The sequence below is a fragment of the Fringilla coelebs genome (genome assembly GCF_963513975.1).
Source record: "Fringilla coelebs genome assembly, chromosome: 25".
NCBI lineage: Eukaryota > Metazoa > Chordata > Aves > Passeriformes > Fringillidae > Fringilla > Fringilla coelebs.
Window position 1 is genome coordinate 1,136,712 of NC_140051.1, and position 17,432 is coordinate 1,154,143.

The 17,432-nt window shown below is 62.0% G+C and overlaps 2 protein-coding genes across 3 annotated transcripts; both read right to left on the bottom strand.

Moving 5' to 3' along the window:
• Positions 1–3,116: 3,116 nt before the first annotated feature.
• FXYD2 (FXYD domain containing ion transport regulator 2) lies at positions 3,117–5,133 on the bottom strand (the record flags this gene model as incomplete). The annotated part of the gene is given in 7 exon segments (XM_084221477.1): positions 3,117–3,257; positions 3,404–3,434; positions 3,572–3,608; positions 4,193–4,267; positions 4,390–4,428; positions 5,036–5,060; positions 5,062–5,133. Coding segments are annotated over 6 exon segments (273 nt in total). The 3' UTR covers positions 3,117–3,257; positions 3,404–3,409.
• Positions 5,134–6,163: 1,030 nt separating this feature from the next.
• Positions 6,164–15,669, bottom strand: LOC311162881 (FXYD domain-containing ion transport regulator 6-like). Of its 2 annotated transcripts, none has more exons than XM_084221476.1 (8): positions 15,562–15,669; positions 9,297–9,356; positions 9,056–9,097; positions 8,882–8,956; positions 8,721–8,757; positions 8,493–8,542; positions 8,322–8,365; positions 6,164–7,898 (listed from the first exon to the last, which is right to left on the bottom strand). In XM_084221476.1, exons 2-7 carry the CDS (start codon positions 9,352–9,354, stop codon positions 8,337–8,339), a joined length of 291 nt encoding a protein of 96 aa, XP_084077602.1. In that variant the 5' UTR covers positions 9,355–9,356; positions 15,562–15,669; the 3' UTR covers positions 6,164–7,898; positions 8,322–8,336. The 2 variants fall into 2 exon arrangements, with proteins under 2 accessions (XP_084077602.1, XP_084077601.1); XM_084221475.1 differs by having other exon boundaries at positions 9,297–9,359.
• Positions 15,670–17,432: the final 1,763 nt, after the last annotated feature.

Below are 17,432 nucleotides of genomic sequence, written 5' to 3' on the forward strand. Positions count from 1 at the left end.
TGCAGAGGTGCTGCTGCTGGATGCGCTGCCTTTTCGGGAGCAGAGCAGAGCAGAGGGAGGCCGAGGCACGTGGCTGGCTCCCCGCCAGCCCAGCCCATCTCTCCTCTCTCCAGTGCTCCTCTCTGGCTCCCTGAGTCACCATTTGGTGCTCTCCTCTTTAAACTAACGAGGAGACATTTTGCATTTGTGTTTCCTCATGGGCAAAATGCGTCCCTGGCACCACGGGCAGGGCTGGCAGCTCCTCCCTGGCTGCTGCTGCTGCTCCAGCTCTGGCCCTGCTGCCTCATCTTCTCACTTCCAGCCAGGGATGAGCACTGAGCACAGGCTCAGCCACAGCCAGCCAGAGCCCCTGTCCCTCCTACCTGTCCATCCGGAGCCCAGCGAAGCAAACAGGGAATAACCAGCTCCAAGGGGAAGCTGTTTGGCTCTGGAAGCCTTCCCAGAGGAAAAGGGCACTCCAGTTGTCCACTGTATAATTTACCCAATCCCCTTTGTGCCGCAGAAAAGGTTTACTCTGAGAAGATTAATGGCTCAAGGGGCTGTGAGAGAAATCCGCCGAGATTGCCTGGTTCAGGGGAGAAGGCCAACACCTCCTCACCAAGGCCAGGGAGCACAGGGAGCACAGGGAAAGGGCTGAGGGGCTGGCCTTGCCCGTGGGACACCCTCTGATGGGGACAATGACTCGCCCTGGGGAGAGCAGGACCCTCTCACTGGGCCAGTGACAGGAGGAAGGAGACACAGGGGCCTTTTCCTGGCGTGCCCCAGCTTCCCTCTGCCAAAGGTCCAGGGCTCAACATCCCGAATAACGACTGTGGCAGCTCGGAGAGCTGCTGGCAGACCCCAGCTCAGAGAGGGCTCATCTCCTCTGCATCCTGCCACTGGTTTGTGCCTGTCCCCTGCTCCTGCTCCAGCCTGGAGGAGCACGGGGCTGGGCTGAGCTCTGAGGAGTCCCTGCCCGCCAAATGTCACAGGCAGTGCCAGGTTTGGGTGCTGCCCTGCCCCTGTCGCCCGTCGGTGTCCCCAGCTGGGGTGTGGGGCCGTGCAGGTGTGGGCACACGTGGCTGTCCCCGAGCCGTGCAGAATAATGCCATTAATGCCATCTGGTGCCGAGACAGGGCTCCAGACACGGCTTTTCCCTCGCCTAATCCCCGGCCCCAGAGCCACGGGGGTTCTGTCTGCGGGCTCCCGGGGAGAGAAGGGCACGGCTGCAGCCCTGGCACGCTCGGGAGCCGGGCAGGAGGGGAGCCCTGGGGCTCAGGGCTGTGGCACCTGCCTGGGGACGGGCGGGCTTCACACCCTGCTGCCTTCCTGCCTGCTGGGACCTTCAGCTGCTGCTTCTGGGGCCTCACACTCAGGGAGGCATGGGCAGGGCAGTTCTGGTGCGGCCAAGCCCTTCTGTGCTGTTAAAGAGGCACTTTGCATAGAATCTCAGGATCGTTTAGTTTGACAAACACCTCTAAGACCGATCGAGCTTAACCATTAACCATTTTCTTCCTTGGTCGAAGGACTCCTGTTCTGCTTGAGCTGTGCAAAGCTGCAACGAGTCTTTATTAGTGGGTCACTGTCAAGTCAAAATTATATTCCAAAATAATCTCCTTACTGTGTTAAATAAGCACCTCAGATTAGACAAATTGCACGGATTTTGCCTAATAACCTTCCCCCAGCTAATCCTATTTTTCTGTCAATGTCTGACCTCCATCGGAGCCCACACCATCCCGGGGAGTTGGTTTCTCCACCCTGGTAGTGCTGGGGTGGTCGGGGTCACTGGAGGCAGCCCCTTGCACACCTGAACAACCACAGTGGCTTCAGGCGAGGGGAGGAAACCCCCTGAGCTGGGGTTTCTCATCCAAACCATTCCCCGGTCAGGCAACCCCCAGACTGACGAGGCTGGGAGTGAGCTCTGCGCTGCATCCCCCCTGAACCCCTCCTTCTCCGAGCTCTGCACTGCATCCCCCCTGAACCCCTCCTTCTCTGCTTGTTTGGGGGGCCCGAGGTGCCCTTTGCCCCAGGCCTGCAGGGGTTGGGGACGCGCAGCCCTGTGCCCTCCCGTCACTAGGTGTCTGTGTCGGGCCAGCTCTGGCACTCAGAGCGAACCTCCCTCCTCCTCACTCGCCGCCCAATTGCAGGAGAGTTTTGCTTTTTTTCTTTTTTTTTCCCCTTTTTTTTTGTTTGAAAGAGGCGTTTCTGGCTGGATCCGAAGCTGAGAGAGGCCGAGAGCTCCCACAGGGCTCCGTGGTTCATCCGAGCCCCGTTCCTGACCGAGGAGGATCGCTCTGTGGAGCTGGGCTGAGCTGACCTTGGCGGAGCACCAGTCACCCACTGAGCTGTTCCACCACTCCCCTCCCCAGCAGGGCAGGCAGGGATTAAAAACAGGGAAAATCCCCCAAACGCGTGGGTCAAGATAAAGGCAGTTTCTAAAGTGAAAGCAGAGGGAGCGTAAGCGCAAGAAAAAGGAAAAAGAGGAAACACGGAAGGCTGAAATTCTCCGCTTGCCATCTGCAGGTGATGCCCAACCCTTCCCGGGAAGTCAGGATTGTTCTGTAAGGAAAATGTTGTAACTCACGAGCACCCCTCTTTCTCCTCCTTTCCCTTTTCTTCTCTACCTGAGCAGGTGCCACCTGCTCCGGAATGTCCCTTTGGTCACTTTGGGGCTGTCCTGGCCGTGTCCCCTGCCGGGATCCTGCCCGCCCCAGGGACAGCGCTGCTGCTGTGGGAGCAGCAGAAGCCAGAACTGAAGTGCTCCCAACACCTCCCCATCTCCCAACACACAGCCCAGCACCGCCAGGGCTGCCAGGGAGAGAATTAACCCCATCCCAGCCAGACACGAGCACACAAAGAGCCCCGCAGTGCTGCCAGCTGTTGCCTGGGCATCCCAAGGGGAAGGCAAGTGCCGCAGGATCCAGGACCCGCAGCTGGGAGAGGAAACATCCGGAGCAAAGCCAGGGTGGAGGCGGCTGCCCCGTGCCTCGGGCTGCGGGAACCTTTCCTGGGTCTGCAGGGCAGAAAAGTGATTGGCGCCGGGCCAGGAGAGTGGGCGATTCAAACGCCTCGGGCACGCAGTTTAACCTCTCGGAGCTTGAACTTTATTAGCCAAGAAACTCTCGCTGGGTCTAAGAGAGGGGGAAGCACGAGGGTAATTTGCCTTCTGGCCTTGCGGGGTAATGGATCCACTGGAGCGGGGTGAGGGGTGGCCCCTGGCCAGGACTCCTGGGCTTCGGCTGGAGCTCCGCTTCCAAGGGGGCATTGCAGCTCTGGAACTGGAGAGAGGGAGGGTGACATGGCCAGCGTGCCCCAGCCCCTCTCCTCCCGGGACAGACCCTCCAGGAGTACTTCCCTGAAGCACGAGTACCCCAGAGCATCGCTGCCCGCTGCAGGGAGCCTGGCAGCCTCTGCAGCCTCCTACCTGCACCTACAGCTCGTCCTCGTTCCCTTGTCTGGGGAGCAAAAGGCAAAGGGAGAAGTGTTACACTGGGCAACGTGGCTGAGAGAGGGGGGAACGGGGGCTGAACCCCGGCCTGTCAGCTGGCAGGACTGGAACGGGCGGCAGAGATGAAAACCGTGCAATACCCACCTCCTCTTCTTCCTCCCTCCGCAGTGGAACCGCTGGCCTGGGGGCGAGAGCAGCGACTGAGGCCGAGCCTCCCCCCACCCATCACACCCACCCCTGCAGCCCTGGCATTGCCCACAGGCTCCTGCTCAAGCTGCCCCATGATTGCAAGTGCTGCTGGTTTCCATGGTTTTTTCCCTAAAATTAGCGAGCACCATCCTTGCAGCAGCTGTGACCGTGGCCACCCTGCACAGAGCGGTGCCAGAACACCCAGGCAGGGCCACAGTGCTGGCACTTAGCATGGGGTCAGTCTGGGAGCTGCCGAGGTTGGAGGGCTCTGGGAACGCCGGCTCCCCTCTCTGGAAATGTCAGAGTTTTCTCTGCTATTTTTAATGAGTGACCTTCCCTCTGAAGCCCGGGCGCTGGCAGGGAAACACAAAATATTTACGTGGTCTCCCTCCCAACTCGCCCTGTGCTGGGAGCGTGCCTGGATGGAAAGTTCCCGGGCAGCCCCGGGGGCAGGCTGCGCCCACCCCTGCTGCTGTGGGGGCAGGGTTGGGGACCCCCAGCCCCCTCCTGGCCAGAGGAGGGGCTGAGTGGAGCAGGGGCAGAGCGGGGGGGTGTCCGGCCCACCCAGGCACTTACTGAGGATGATGAGGAGCCCGATCACAAAAGCCACGACGGCGAAGATCAGCCCCCCGTTGCGGATGGTGTCATAGTCTGGGGAGGAGCACAGCCAGGAGGTGTCAGGCCAGCCCGAGCCGCTCCCAGAGCCCACGGCAGAGCGGCAGGGGCTGCCCGTCCCCCTGCCGCAGCCCCGGCCTGCCCGGGCACACACTCACCGTAGCTGAACCTGTCCTGGCCCTGCTCAGGCACTTGCTCTGAAAAGAGGAGAAACTCCAGTGAGAGCCACGTCCTCACAGTGTGGAGGTGGGAGAGACCGGGACTGAGGACTGCAAGTGACCGTGCTGTGACCTCCTTGGCACGCAGCTGAGCCAGGAAACTCCTGGAGCTTTCACGTCCTGGGCAAATTCACGGGATGCACCTGCAGGCTGCACTTGCAGGATGCTCCAGGTGCAGCTGCGGGCAGGGACCAGCCTCCACTGCCCTCGGGAAGTGCCAGTGCCTGCAGGACTCCAGCAACGGCTCTGTCCCCTCAGAGCTCAGAGTGAACAACGCCTGGGGCTCACACCTCGCACCAGATGCACCCCAACAACCCCTCTCCGTGTCACCGAGCTCGTCACCGTGTCACCACTCCAGCCACCTTACCTGAGCGCTCAGCCCTCTGCCGGGAGCAGCTTGGAAGGAGAAATCACCCCCAGGAGAAGCCAAAACCGGCTGGCACCGATGTGCCACGGGGCTGGGGAGCTCTGAGGATCCAACCCCACGTCTGCCCACCCCAAATCCTCATCGAGAGCTTCGCCCGCGGCGGGAGGGACGGGCGCTGCTCCTGCAGGGAGGTGTCCCCGTGGAGGTGGCTCTCCTTACCGTCACCCATGGCCTCGGCGTGTCGTCGCTCCGGCGGGCGCCTCGCTCTGCGAGTGGGCACCCACGGGAACGCGCATTAATTGGGAGACAAACCTCATTAAACATTAATGGCCTCGGTGTAATGTTTATCGCAGTCACGAGGGGAGGCACAGGGCTCCCGCCCGCCTTTGGGAAAGAGGGAGGGGAGGGAAGGGCAGGGGCAGCCCCCACCGTGCCAGCCGCTGGGGAGGGCTGGGCACCCCGAGCTGCGCGTCCTTGTCCCGGCCCTCCCTCCCGTTCCCATTGTCCGCCCTGCTGGGCTTCACCTCCTGCCGCGGTGACGAGCCGAGGGATGGGCACAAGTACAGGCTGCGACTGCCTTTTGCTGGAGAGCAGCGGGCAGCATAGCCCGTCCTCCCAGCCTGGCACCGAGGCTGTCCGCCCTGGGCCGGGTCAGCCCCTCCGGGCCAGCTCCGAGCCCTCCGGGGGCCCGGCAGCACCGCGATGGCCGCGGCGCATCCCTGCCGGCGGTGGGCACCGGGATGCCGCGCCCGTCCCCGGGCGGTGCCAGCCCCGGGCCCGGCGTGGCCAGCTGCCAGGAGGGCTGTGCAATCCAGTTTGCTCTAATCTCGCCATCAGCGAGCGGGAGTCACGCGCACAAGCCGATTAACCCGGCCGGGGTGGCCGGGGGGGAGCCGGCCCCGAGGGACGCTCCCCTCGGCAGGGCTGGCAGACCCCCGGAGCCCCCGGCAGCCCGGCCCCCGTGGCACGGGGCGCAGCCAAGCCCCAGGAGGGTGCTGCCGCAGGTGGGGCCGTCACAGCGGCTCTGCTGTCACCGCTGTCACCGTGCCCTGGCAGCGCTCAGCATCCGCCGGAGCGGCGCGCCAGCAGCGCGACACGGCGGCTCCCAAAAAGCCGAGGGACAAAAGTGTCCGCGGCCGCCCCCGCGCTCCCTTCCCACGGGCTCCGGCTCTTGCTGAGCTGCAGAGGGGAGCAGGAGGGGGCTCGGCCGGCACAAAGCCCGGCTGTGCAGCCCAGGGCGCTGCCCCTGCTCCCCTGGCCCAGCCCGGCCACAATGGGACGGCGTGGGAAGCTGCCAGGCTGCCCTGGGAACGCCACGGCCCTCGAGACAAGGCAGGCAGGCACCGATAGAAACGATATTTTATTCCTTTCCCCTTAGGTCACAGCACAGAGCACACCAGCCCTCCAGCACAGCAGCACACTCGCCTATTTAAAAGGAGACACAATAGCTCAGTTTATTTTACAACAGTCAGGGTTTGGCCATTTTACACACCACAGGGAGCTCTTTGTTTCGTGGTAACACCGACGGCACACTAGGGACAGCACCAGGACACACACCGTGACACTCGGGGGCCGGGCCGGGGTCTGCTCTGCCCGGGAGCTCTCTGCAACAGCCAGCACAGAGGGAAGGGACACGACACGAGAGACACTGTCCCTCTGCCTGGCACAGATGGGACAGAGCTTCCCGGTGCCACCAAGTGATGCCAAGCATGCAGGGACACAGAGCACGCTGGAGGCAGGGCCACCACAGTGGGAAGGACACAGCAGAAACTCCTCTCAAAACCGTCCTGGGGGACAGGATCCCCTTCCTGGCGTGGGGATGGCACCCTGGGGGGGTTCAGTGAAGCCCTGGGGACCCCCCACTGCTGCCCCACCCAAGCTGGCAGTCCCCAGCCCCAGCCGAGGTTTTACCTGCCCATGGACGTGGGGAAAAGCCAAAAATCACAGGTTTGCCTCTGACCCATGAGAGGACAGAGGGTGACAATGACCTCCGGGCTCAGCACGTTGTCACAGTGCAGCCTCAGGTGTGCACAAACGCCAGGAAGCACTCAGTGCCACTCGCTGCTGCTCCATGGGGAGAGGGGACAGCTGGCACAGGGGGTGACACAGAACCACCACAGAACAACACACAGCACTGACACAGGTGGCACAGGGAGTGACAAGGCACCAGCAGGGGCAGGGAGCACCAGGAGGAGATGCCACTGCCCCTTCTGTGCCAGAGACAAGCACAGACAGGATCTCTGATTCTCTTTAGCCCTCAGACTGTGCCACCCACCCAGCTCTGGCTGGTGGGCAGGAGCTGGCTTGTGCTGGTCAGTGAGGTCACTGCTGGGCTGCTGCCCTCACCCACAGTGTCACCGTGCTGGGGACCTCACGGGCTTCTCTGCCACCACGGCCTTGCCTCACACTTAAAGCAGCGTGCCACAGGTTTAACAGGGACAGAAACAAGTCCTTGACAGGGAGTGCCAAGCAGGAGAGGCAGGAGAGCTCCCTTCAGCCTTGAATCCAGCACCCCAATGACCCCAATGACCCCAATGAGAAGGGCTGAGCCACGGGAGGTCCCTGCTTGGCCCACCCCCCCATGGCTGTTTTTAGGCTGGAGCATGCAGGGGGTTATTGCTGAAATGGGGACGGGTGGCCCTGAAATGGCTGGGCAGGTCCCCAGGGCACTGCAGGTCCCCAAGCCCTGCCCAAAGCCAGGGGGGCTGTGCTCGTCCCTGACCCACAGCCCACGCTCCCTGTCCCCAGGAGTGGAGGGCACCCCGAGGGGTAGCCAGTCCCACAGAGCCCGAGTCACACGCACAGCACGAGAAGGGTGAGGAGAAAGTCACGATTACAACACCAGCAACAACTAGCCCTAGAGGTAAGGATCATCTCACAGCGACGTTGCACACCACGGGAGGCAGAGAGCACGGCGAGCGCAGTTTAGTCGGGTTAGGGACGGAGAACCGGTGCTGGAGCGCAGAGGGGGACACGGACACGGCAGCCCCGCGGCTCCTGAGAGGTTCCTGCTGCGGGATTTCAGTCTCCTCACAGGCCGTGGGCATCTGCGCTCCGGGGGTCCCTCCTGGGGTCTCTGGCTCTGCGTGGGGAGCGGGGCAGTGGTCAGGCTTTCCCCACACTGCTGCCAGCACGGCTCCAGCATTCCCCCTCTGCACAGCAGGGCACAGCCCAGGAGGTCAGGGAGCTCAGAGTGAGGAGTTCACACCCAGCTTTCTGAACACCCTAAAACCAAAACCACTCAGGGGTAGAGGAGCAGCAGAAAAGGAAGTGTAACACAAGGGAAAATCCAGACAGATGCTTCCTTTTCCTGCCTCTGGACACTCGGGACCTCACCAGCATTGTTTCCCTGCTGTGGACCCCACCAGTGCTCGCCCCCACCCCGTCCCAGGGATGCAGAGCTGCCCAGTCCTGCTGGCCTGCTCAGGGCCCCACAGTCACTCCCACAGGCAGCCCCAGCTGTCCCTCCCACCCTGATTCCCCACCCAGCCTGGTCTGGACTCACAGCATTGGCTCCTGCTCAGTTCTCTGTCTTCTGTGCTGCCGTTGCTGCAAAGGGAAGAGCAGAGGGGTTTGTGGTGCCTGCTCAGCAGGGAGTGGGCTGTGACAGGGGGAGGTGGCACAGTGACCCCAGCACTGTGACTGCAGCACAGTGACCCCAGAACCGTGACCTTACCGTTCGAGGTGATCAGGTTCTCTGCCTGAGCCTCCTCGTCCCCTGGAGCCCTGAAGGAGAGGAGCACGGTGAGGGCAGCTGGGATCTGAGCCCCATTAGGGGCTGGGGTGCCCAGGCAGAGCTGCTCCCCCAGTTTGGGTGCCACAAAGGGACACCCCGAGAGTGCAGGAGGATGGAGCAGAGGGGCTTTCCAAGGGAGGTGTTCCCCACCAGGCTGCCCTCACTCACCTGGGCTTCTGCTTGAAACTGCACCGGCACCTCCTGCCTGCAAGGGGAGAGAAGCAAGGTGAGCATGGCCCACGGGGGAATGGGATGAGGCTTTTCCCACCACGGGGACAGCCCCTGCTGCCCCACCTGCCAGCCCAGCACCCACCACATCCCCGACTTACTGAGGATGAGGAGAATGCCCACGGTGAACAGGACCACGGCGAACACCAGCCCCCCGATCCTCAGGCTCTGGTAATCTGGGAGAGGGACACACAGAGCTCATTCCTGCTGGCTTCAGGAGGGGACAGCTCTTTGCTGTCCCACGGCCACCCCCACGCTCAGCCACGCTCACTCACCATAGTTAAAGGGATCCTCCTCCTCCTTCTCCTGGGTGGCCACTGGAAACGAGCAGACAAGGGGGGGTGAGGTGAGCGAGCCTCTGGCTGAGCCCTGCCAGCTCCCCACAAACTCTGGGGCTCTGGGCTCTCCTGGCTGCTGCCCCATGCCCCACTCCAGCCCCCTTGGATCCCTGTGGAGGCTGTTCCTGGGGCTCCCCAGCCTGTTCCTGAGGTGTGTGGGGGCAGCACGGGCACCTACCGTCTGCCAGGGCTGCTGGCACCAGCAGGGAGCACAGGAAGATGAGCGCTGCCTCCATGGCTGCTGCGAGAGAGGCGAGAAGAGGGTGTCAGCACCAGAGACCTCAGCAGGCCGCTGGGACAAGGCCAGGGAGCACGGGGGAGCTGCAGACAGCCCATGGTGGCTGTGTGGGCCAGCCCATGCCACGGGGAGAGCCAGGCTGGTCCTAGGAAACACCCAGGGTACCTGGTGCCATCGCTGTGCCTAGCCCAGCAGTTCAAATGCAGGAAGGGAAGGGGTTGAGCAGCCAGACAGAATTTTTTTTGGATGCATTTTCAACCATCTCCACTTGGCATAAATCTCAGTGCAGTCTCAAGTTTGCTCTGCGGGGAATGGGGCCAACACCCCAACAATCGCACCCTGGGCACCTCTGGCAGTGCTGTCCAAACCCTCCTGGAGCTCTGGCAGCCTCTGGGGCCGTGCCCATTCCCTGGGGAGCCTGGGCAGTGCCAGCACCCTCTGGGGGAAGAACCTTTTCCTAATATTCAACCTAAACCTCCACAGAGACAAAAATAATAAAAAGAAGAGGCTGGATTTACAGTTACCCTAGTTTGCTAAAACACTCAAGCCTAAATCCCGCTGTCTTTGGGAGAAGTTGGCATCACTTAACCAGTTTGCTGAATATTTCCAGCCTCTAAACTGGGACAGACCCCATTTGCACTTGGGATTATTTTTTTAATGTGGTTTTCGTTTCAATTAAAAACTTTCTCAAGAAGATTTAAGAGACACCACAGAAGAAGAGGCAAGAAGAGCAATTTTAGTTTGCTCTTTCTACATCTGCTCTTTGGTTTTGAGCATCCCAGGGCTCCTCTCAGCACGGCACGGTGCGGCACCCGGCCATCAGCCCCCGACCCGGCCCCCGGTGATGATTTGTCCCAATTAGCATAGCAATTACACTCCCGCAATGAGGCCAGTGGCCCTGGTGGGACTGAGCTCAGACACGCTTGCCCTCCGGGCTCCCTGCAGCAGCAAGGAGAGGCCATAAATAATCTCGGTGTCCCCTCCTGTCCCTGTCCCTTCAACTGGGGACACCCGGCCGGAGCACGGACCTTTCTCCCCGGCTGCGAGGACGCTGTGGCCGGGCTGTGAAGCTCCGGCAGGGGGACGTGTGCCCAGCTGCACTTGGGATGGGCACCTCCGCCGCCGGGACCGGCCGGGCAGCGCTGCCGTGCCGAGGGCGGGCACTGCTACCCACAGCCTGCGGCAGCATCCCTCCTCCAGCCCCAGGGGACAGCCAGGGGACAGCGGGGAGCTGGCACGGGGCGCTGCAGACCCGCTCGTCTGCGGGCTGCGTGCGGGGACAGCGGGCAGGAGAGGGCTGGGCTGATGCAGCCCCTCGGAGCGGGGTGGTGCCGGGCTGGCCGCTGCCAGTGTCCCCGCAGCCGCCCGGGGCTCTGCCTGCTGGTGTCAGCGGTGCCAGGCGGTCGCCCCGTGGCCCGGCGCCGGGCTGGGTGCCCATACATGGTCGGGAGCACGGAGAGGGCTCGCTGCTGGCTCGGCAGTGCAAGGGAGGTTATCGGGAGCCCTGCGCGGCCCCGAGCGCGCCGAGTGCTACGGAGCTGCTGCAGCTGCTGCGCTGGATTAGTGCCGATAAGGAAGGGGCCCTCGACACAGCAGGAATTCAGCTCGCTGACGATGCAGAGCCCGGCAGAGTGCCGCCCTCCAGCCCCTGTGGAGCCTGACCTGATTCCGCTGCAGCCTCAGCCCGGCCCAGCCCCGCTGCCCCGAGCTCCCCCAGACCCTGGCACGGCCCCTTCTCGCGGTTTGTGCTCCACGCTCCCGGGACGGGCACGGGGCAGGCTCAGCAGTGCCCACCAGAGCTGGCCCCAGCAGTTCCCAGTGCACCCACAGAGGCGGCCCCGGCCCCACCGACCCTCCCAGAACCCGCCTCGTTCACCACAACCAGCGGCATCCCAGGGTGACTCCCGTCCCTCCCTCCCTCTCCTCCCACGGTTTGCCATTCCGAAGGCGAAGTGTTTACCCGAACACTGGAGGGTTTCATCCCCCTCTGCTGCAGCTGCTGGGCCATTGTGAGCGCGGGGCTGCACGGGAGCGCTCCCAGACAAACCCCCTCGTTTGCTGAGATGCAGATTTCGGGGTAATTACCAGCTCTTAGAAGCACACACAAAGAACCCACAGCTGGTGACACAGTCACCTCGAGCTGCACATGCCCCTCCTCTCACGTTGGAAGCTGCAAAATCAGTCCCTTGACCCTGCGAGGGCTCTGTGTGTGCTCAAGGGCTGTGACCCAGCTCTCGTGCTGCAATCAATATTAATTGGCTCCCATATCTCTCAAACAAATCATTCATCAGATTTTTACTGTTTTGCTGCTATTTGCCTGCTACTGGCTCATTCTCCGAAGAACACACTCAGGGAATTTTGTGTTGTTTCCTGCCCTGAGCCCCTCCACGTGGCACTGGGCGCTGCCCAGCCACACACACACACCCTCCAACCCTTTACTCAGCGTTTGGCTTCTCGCAGGCAGCGCGGCAGAGTTCACTGCTGGGCCGAGCCAAGCACGCAGCACACATATGCTCTTTGTTTTTCCATCTCAGTTCCTAGAATTCACACACTTGCCTGCGCTCAGCCTTATCTCTGCACGAGTGAGCCGCCAGGGTTGGCAGTGTCCCTGCTCCAAAGGCAAACACGGCGCTCCGCAGCGCAAACGAGCCCAGCTCTCCTCCAAGGGAGCATATGCCTTGCAAAGAGCCACAGGTTTTTTGGGTTGCTCCAAGCTGGCCTACCCACCTCTTCCTGAAGCTGAAATAAAGTGAGAAGAGCGAGCACTGCCGAGGGTTTGCCGCTCTCCTCGCTCCTGCCTCGCCTCATGGTGACTCCAGCTGCGCCTTGGCACAGGAAAGGAGAGAAAAACAGCAGCTGCCACGTCCCACAGCCCAAACCTTCCCCTGTTTTCTCCCCATTGGTGACACAAAGTTTGGAGTCACCACGGGCAGTGGCAATGCCTGTGACTCAACCAAAACAAGAGGGTTTCCTGTTAAAACGTCGAGATCCGGTGAAACACAGAGAGAGGCGGAGCAGCACCGGAGCCGAGCAGCAGCGTCCAAAGCTCGCCTTCCCTCTCATCCCCGCTCAGCCTGCTGCTTTTTGAGGGACACCAGGTAGCTTCCCACCATCCCTATCCCCACAGAAGAGCTGGTGGTAGGAGGAGGCAGCAGGAATTCGTGAGAGGCTCTGGGGGCAGGAAGCAGCCACACAGAGCGAGGAAACACACCGAGTTTGCTGTTCTCTGGGGGGATGTGGATGAGAGAGGGTTGGGGGAATAACCCAGTTCTGCCAGAGGCAGCCAGAGCTGGACCTGCCCCACGATGAGGGCCAGTCCTCCCTGCCCAGCACAGCCAGCAGTGACACCAACAAGGCCGGGTGACAGGGCAGGGTGGCACCCTGGCACCAGGAGCCGCCCGCACCCACGCGAGCCGGCTGATGATTCACAGCCCTGCCACGCGTGCAGCCACCACTCCCTCCTCAGAGCACAGCCTCGGCTCCTCCTCAGCCTCTTCCTCCTGCAGGATCCCTCCCTGCCCGTTCCCACTGCTTGGTGCGTGTGCGTGCACGGAGCCCGGGCCAGGGAGAGGAGCAGGCAAATCCGGGCAGACAGACCCAGTCTCTCCTGCCTGGCTCAGCTCTCCGCAGCGCAGCAAATCCTGCCAGAGCAAGGCAGGTGAATTTGGAATGCCGTTGGATCTCCAAGTCCCCGTTTCCTTTTCATTGTTTTGCATAGCTCTGCCCTGTCAAGTCTCAGCCATCACGGCACAGCCTCCGCCTTCCGTCAGGAGTCCTCAGGGCATCTCCCAAAGATCAGAGCTAGTTAAAATCTCTGGTTTCTGTGCAAAGCCCCCCAGACCGTGACAGCAGCGCTCCGTTGCCTGGGGCGTTTAAGAGCGTGCATGTGTGAATGGACATTTCCAGCTCTGCATAGATGGGCTCTTCTGCCATTTCACGTCAGCATCAATCTGGCTATTAATGTGCCTGTTGTTGTGCCTCGTGCTGCTAAATGAGAGAGGAGAGGAGATTTCCAGCCCTCGCCATTCTGGCGTGGATGGCCCTTCCCAAATCCGGTGCTGATTCAGAGGCTGCCTGGCTGGGAGACACGCTTTACTGCAGTCCAATTGTCTCTTCTGCTGGATTGGGGTGTCTCAGCACACCATCCCTCACCTGAACCCCAGAACTCCACTTGCCTTCTGCAGGGCTTCTTCCAGTCTCATGGAACTGGCCTTAAACCATTGAGGAGCCTCAGCCAAGGCTGCCTGGCCATGTGTGGCTCAGCAGAGTCCCCAGCCCCCTGATGACACCCCAATGAGGCAGCGAGGCCAATCCTTCACTGGGGCAAACCTCCAGTGCACACCCTGCTGAGCTGAAGGCTGCCGGGCCAGGGAACCCAGCCTGGGCTCCAGCAGGTACAAAACATCACATCCCACAGGAGTCTGCATTTGATTAACAGATAACCAAGGACTGTAAATGTGGCTGTGCACCTGCCTGGACCCACCACACCCTCGTTTGGCCACACACCAGCTGAATGAGCCCATCTCTGCAGGGGCATCAGCCACGAGAATCCCACGGGTGAGACAAAGGAGGGGTTCCCTGGAGGATCCTGGGGGTGAGAGTACCCCAGACCACGAGAACACCCTGGCAGAGCAGCGTGCAAGGAGCTGTCTGAGGCTCCTGAGTGTGCTGGGTACCACAGCAGGGCCACGCTCTGCAGCATCAGAGCAGACATTTTCTCCCTTCTCTCCTCTGCTGTCACCATCAGCCACGACCACCATGAGCAGAAGGCAGATAGCAGTGCCCAGCAGCACGGCTGCTGTCCCCAGCAACACTGCTCCAGCACAGAGTGATGGGCAGGTGGCAAAGCCCCTGACTGGGACAGGACAGGACAGGACAGGACAGGACAGGGCAGGACAGGACAGGACACCTCCATGCTGCCAGTGTCAACGGTGCTCTCCCCATGCTCGGGGACACAACAGCTGCAGAGCTCAGCAGCCTCTCTATACCTTGCAAACACACAAACAGCCTGAAAGGCAAACACGGGGGAGCAGCTGGACACAGAGCTGCTGGTTTGCTGTGCCAGGGAGTGCCCTCCACACCCGGCACAGCCGTGGCTCCTCACCGTGTTTTACCTGAATGGGCACGTTGAGGCAAAGCAGATAAAATTTCCAGGTGAGTTTGAGCCGTGAGGCTGATGGGGGGAAGGTGCAGGCAGACTCACACCTTGCAGGCACAGGATATCCTCCAGCAGGTTCCACAGGTGGCCTGGCTTGGCAGCCATGGCACTTCATGCTGGCAGCTCTCCACTTCACTCCTCATTGGAACCGTGGTCCAGTTGTGCATGAGCAGGGATTCTCCGGGCTTGTCTTTGTTTCAAACTGGGAGCAAAACCACCCAGCGGGACTGAAAATCCCAGCAGGACCCACCAGCATCTTGGAGCGCTGCGGGCTTGCCAAAATGGGTGCTCCATTCTAATCCACACACGGCTTTCCCCGAGAGGCTGCTCCTTCACGCTGCTTATTCACATCCACACAAACCACCTGTCACTTTCCCTCCCACAGAAATATCCCTGCAAGATCCAAGTTCCACCACATGGACTCCAAAATCCGTTTCTTTGGAAGCATTAATTACACACCCTGAGAGACACGCTCTTCCCTTCCTCCGTGCGCCTTTCCGGGCTGAGGCGCTCGGCTGTTTACGCGCGGTGTTACTACAACACGGAACAACAGGAGCCAGAGCGCTGCCAAGGGCTGCGAGAGCGGGATCCCCCGGCTCCCCCCGCTCCCCGGGATCCCCCCGCTCCCCGGGATCCCCCCGCTCCGCGCAGCCCGGCCAGCCTGCCGAGCGCCGCCCGTGCTTCGGCTCTCCCCGCGGTGGTCTCGGGTGGGGTCCGCCCGGGGCATCCTCCCCAGCACGGGGGGCTGGTAACCAGGCAACGGTGGGATGAGGGAAACCGCGGTACCCGGCGTTGCCATGGCAGCCGCCGGGGCCGGGATGCGGGCGGGTCGGGGCGAGGGGCGATGCCCCGGGGCAGCGGGGCGGGGTCGCGGGCGCCTCCCCGCTGGGAGCGGGCTGGGGCTCGGTCCCGCACCCCGGTACCGGGGCGCGCACCCCCGAGCGGGCACCCCGAGCCGCGCTGCCGGGCGCGCCCCGATCCCCCGAGCCCCCCGTTCCCTCCCTTCCTCCCCAGCGCCCCTCGAGAGCCCCCGGCGGCCGGACCCACCTGAGCTGGCCGGGCGGAGCCGGGCAGAGCCGGGCTGGCCCCGCGGCTCCGGGCGGTGCCGGGGAGCGGAGCGGAGCGGAGCGGGGCTGCCGCACAAAGGGGAGCGGGCGGGCGGGGCGGGGGCGGCGCCTGCGGGGCGGGGGGCGCGGGCAGCGGCGGGGGCGCGGCCAGCACGGCCCGGCCCCCGGCGGCTCCCAGATCCCCCCAGAGGAAGGCACGGGGATGCTCAGGGGGATGGGATCCCTCTGCTCCGGACACTGCTGCGGGTGTCCAGTCTGCAGAAGAGACGCTCCAGGGAGAGCTCAGAGCCGCTTCCAGCGCCTAAAGGGGCTCCAGGAGAGCTGGAGAGGGACTTTGGACAAGGATCGGAGAGACAAGAGGGAATGGCTCCCACTGCCAGAGGACGGGGTTAAATGGGATATGGGGAAGAAATTCTTCCCAATGTGGGCAGTGAGGCCCTGGCACAGGGTGCCCAGAGGAGCTGTGGCTGCCCCGTCCCTGGAAGTGTCCAAGGCCAAGTTGGATGGGGCTTGGAGCAACCTGGGCTAGTGAAATGTGTGTCAGGGATTTGGAACTTGATGGCCTTGAAGATCCCTTCCAACCCAAACCATTCAGTGGTTCTGTAGAGGTCAGGGTGCCTGCAGGGTGCAGGTGTGGAGGGAAACGCTCACCTGGCTGTGAAACATCCCTTCCCACAGCCCAGCAGCCTGGACTCTGCCCTGAGCTGTGCTCCTGGCATGGGGGGAGCCAGGAACAGCCTGGGAGCTCAGAAAACACACACAGATGAATTGCAAACACGGCGCAGAGCCCCTGATGTCCTGCTGCCTCCTGAGAGCTGGGAAGGGGCTGCCAGGCTGCCAGGCCAGGTGGCCCAGCTCACAGGGCTTCAGTCACGTCGCTCAGTCAGTCTCAGGGCCACTTTTCCAGCCTGGCCTGGCTCAGTTCCAGGCACACCCAGGACCTGGTACCTGCACTGCCTGCCCTGAATCCAGCAGCATCTGGCAGAAAACCAGACCTGGAGCAGCCCAGGGCAGGTCAGGAACCAGGGCACGCTTCAGCCAGCCAGGACAAAACACGGTGTGACAGAAGGGCTGGCCAAAAAGCCCCGTGCAGAGCTCTGAAAGCCCTGCCACAGAGCTTTGTGGCAGGCCCAGCTCTTCCCATCACACAGCCAGGCCTGTTGGGAGGAGCACGATGGGCAGGAGATCCCTGTTCAGTCAGATGGGAACAGGGTGCTGGGGGCACTGCCGGGCAGTGGCTGAGAGCTGTGGGCACCACCCCGTCCCAGGCCAGGCTGGCACATCTCTGCCTGCCTGGAGAGCCATTTCTTCTTGGAAAAACACCTCAGCAATGCTGTCAGCACCGAGCTGGCTCATCCCTGCTAACTCCAACGCAGCTGAGATAGAGATCAGGCAGTGACGGCGCCGCGCCACAGCCATCTCCCTGCTTCCAGTAAAACATGAAAGGAAAATAAACCAGCACTGGCATTTCAAGGCAATTATTCAAAGGGTCAAGAGATACAGAGCAACACTGAGGAGCTGGAAAACATCAAGTCCCTCTAATGCATGAGGATAATAGGATAAGGCTGTCAGTTACCCTGCAGAGAGGGAGGCAGGGATCAAACCATTATAATCAAGTTTTGGCCTTCTCTGACCCTATCTGCCCCTCAGCTGTCATTATCCACAGCACACAGTAAAACATGCAGGTGTGACCATGCCCTGGGGGCTGCAGTGAGCACGGTGGGGCTCTGAGCACAGATGCAGCAGCAGCCAGGACACAGCTGGATGTGGCTGGATGTGCTCCGTGCTCTCCCTCCCTTGGCTCTTTACAAATTCCCAAGGAGCTGCCCAAAGTGAGTACAATCAAAAAAA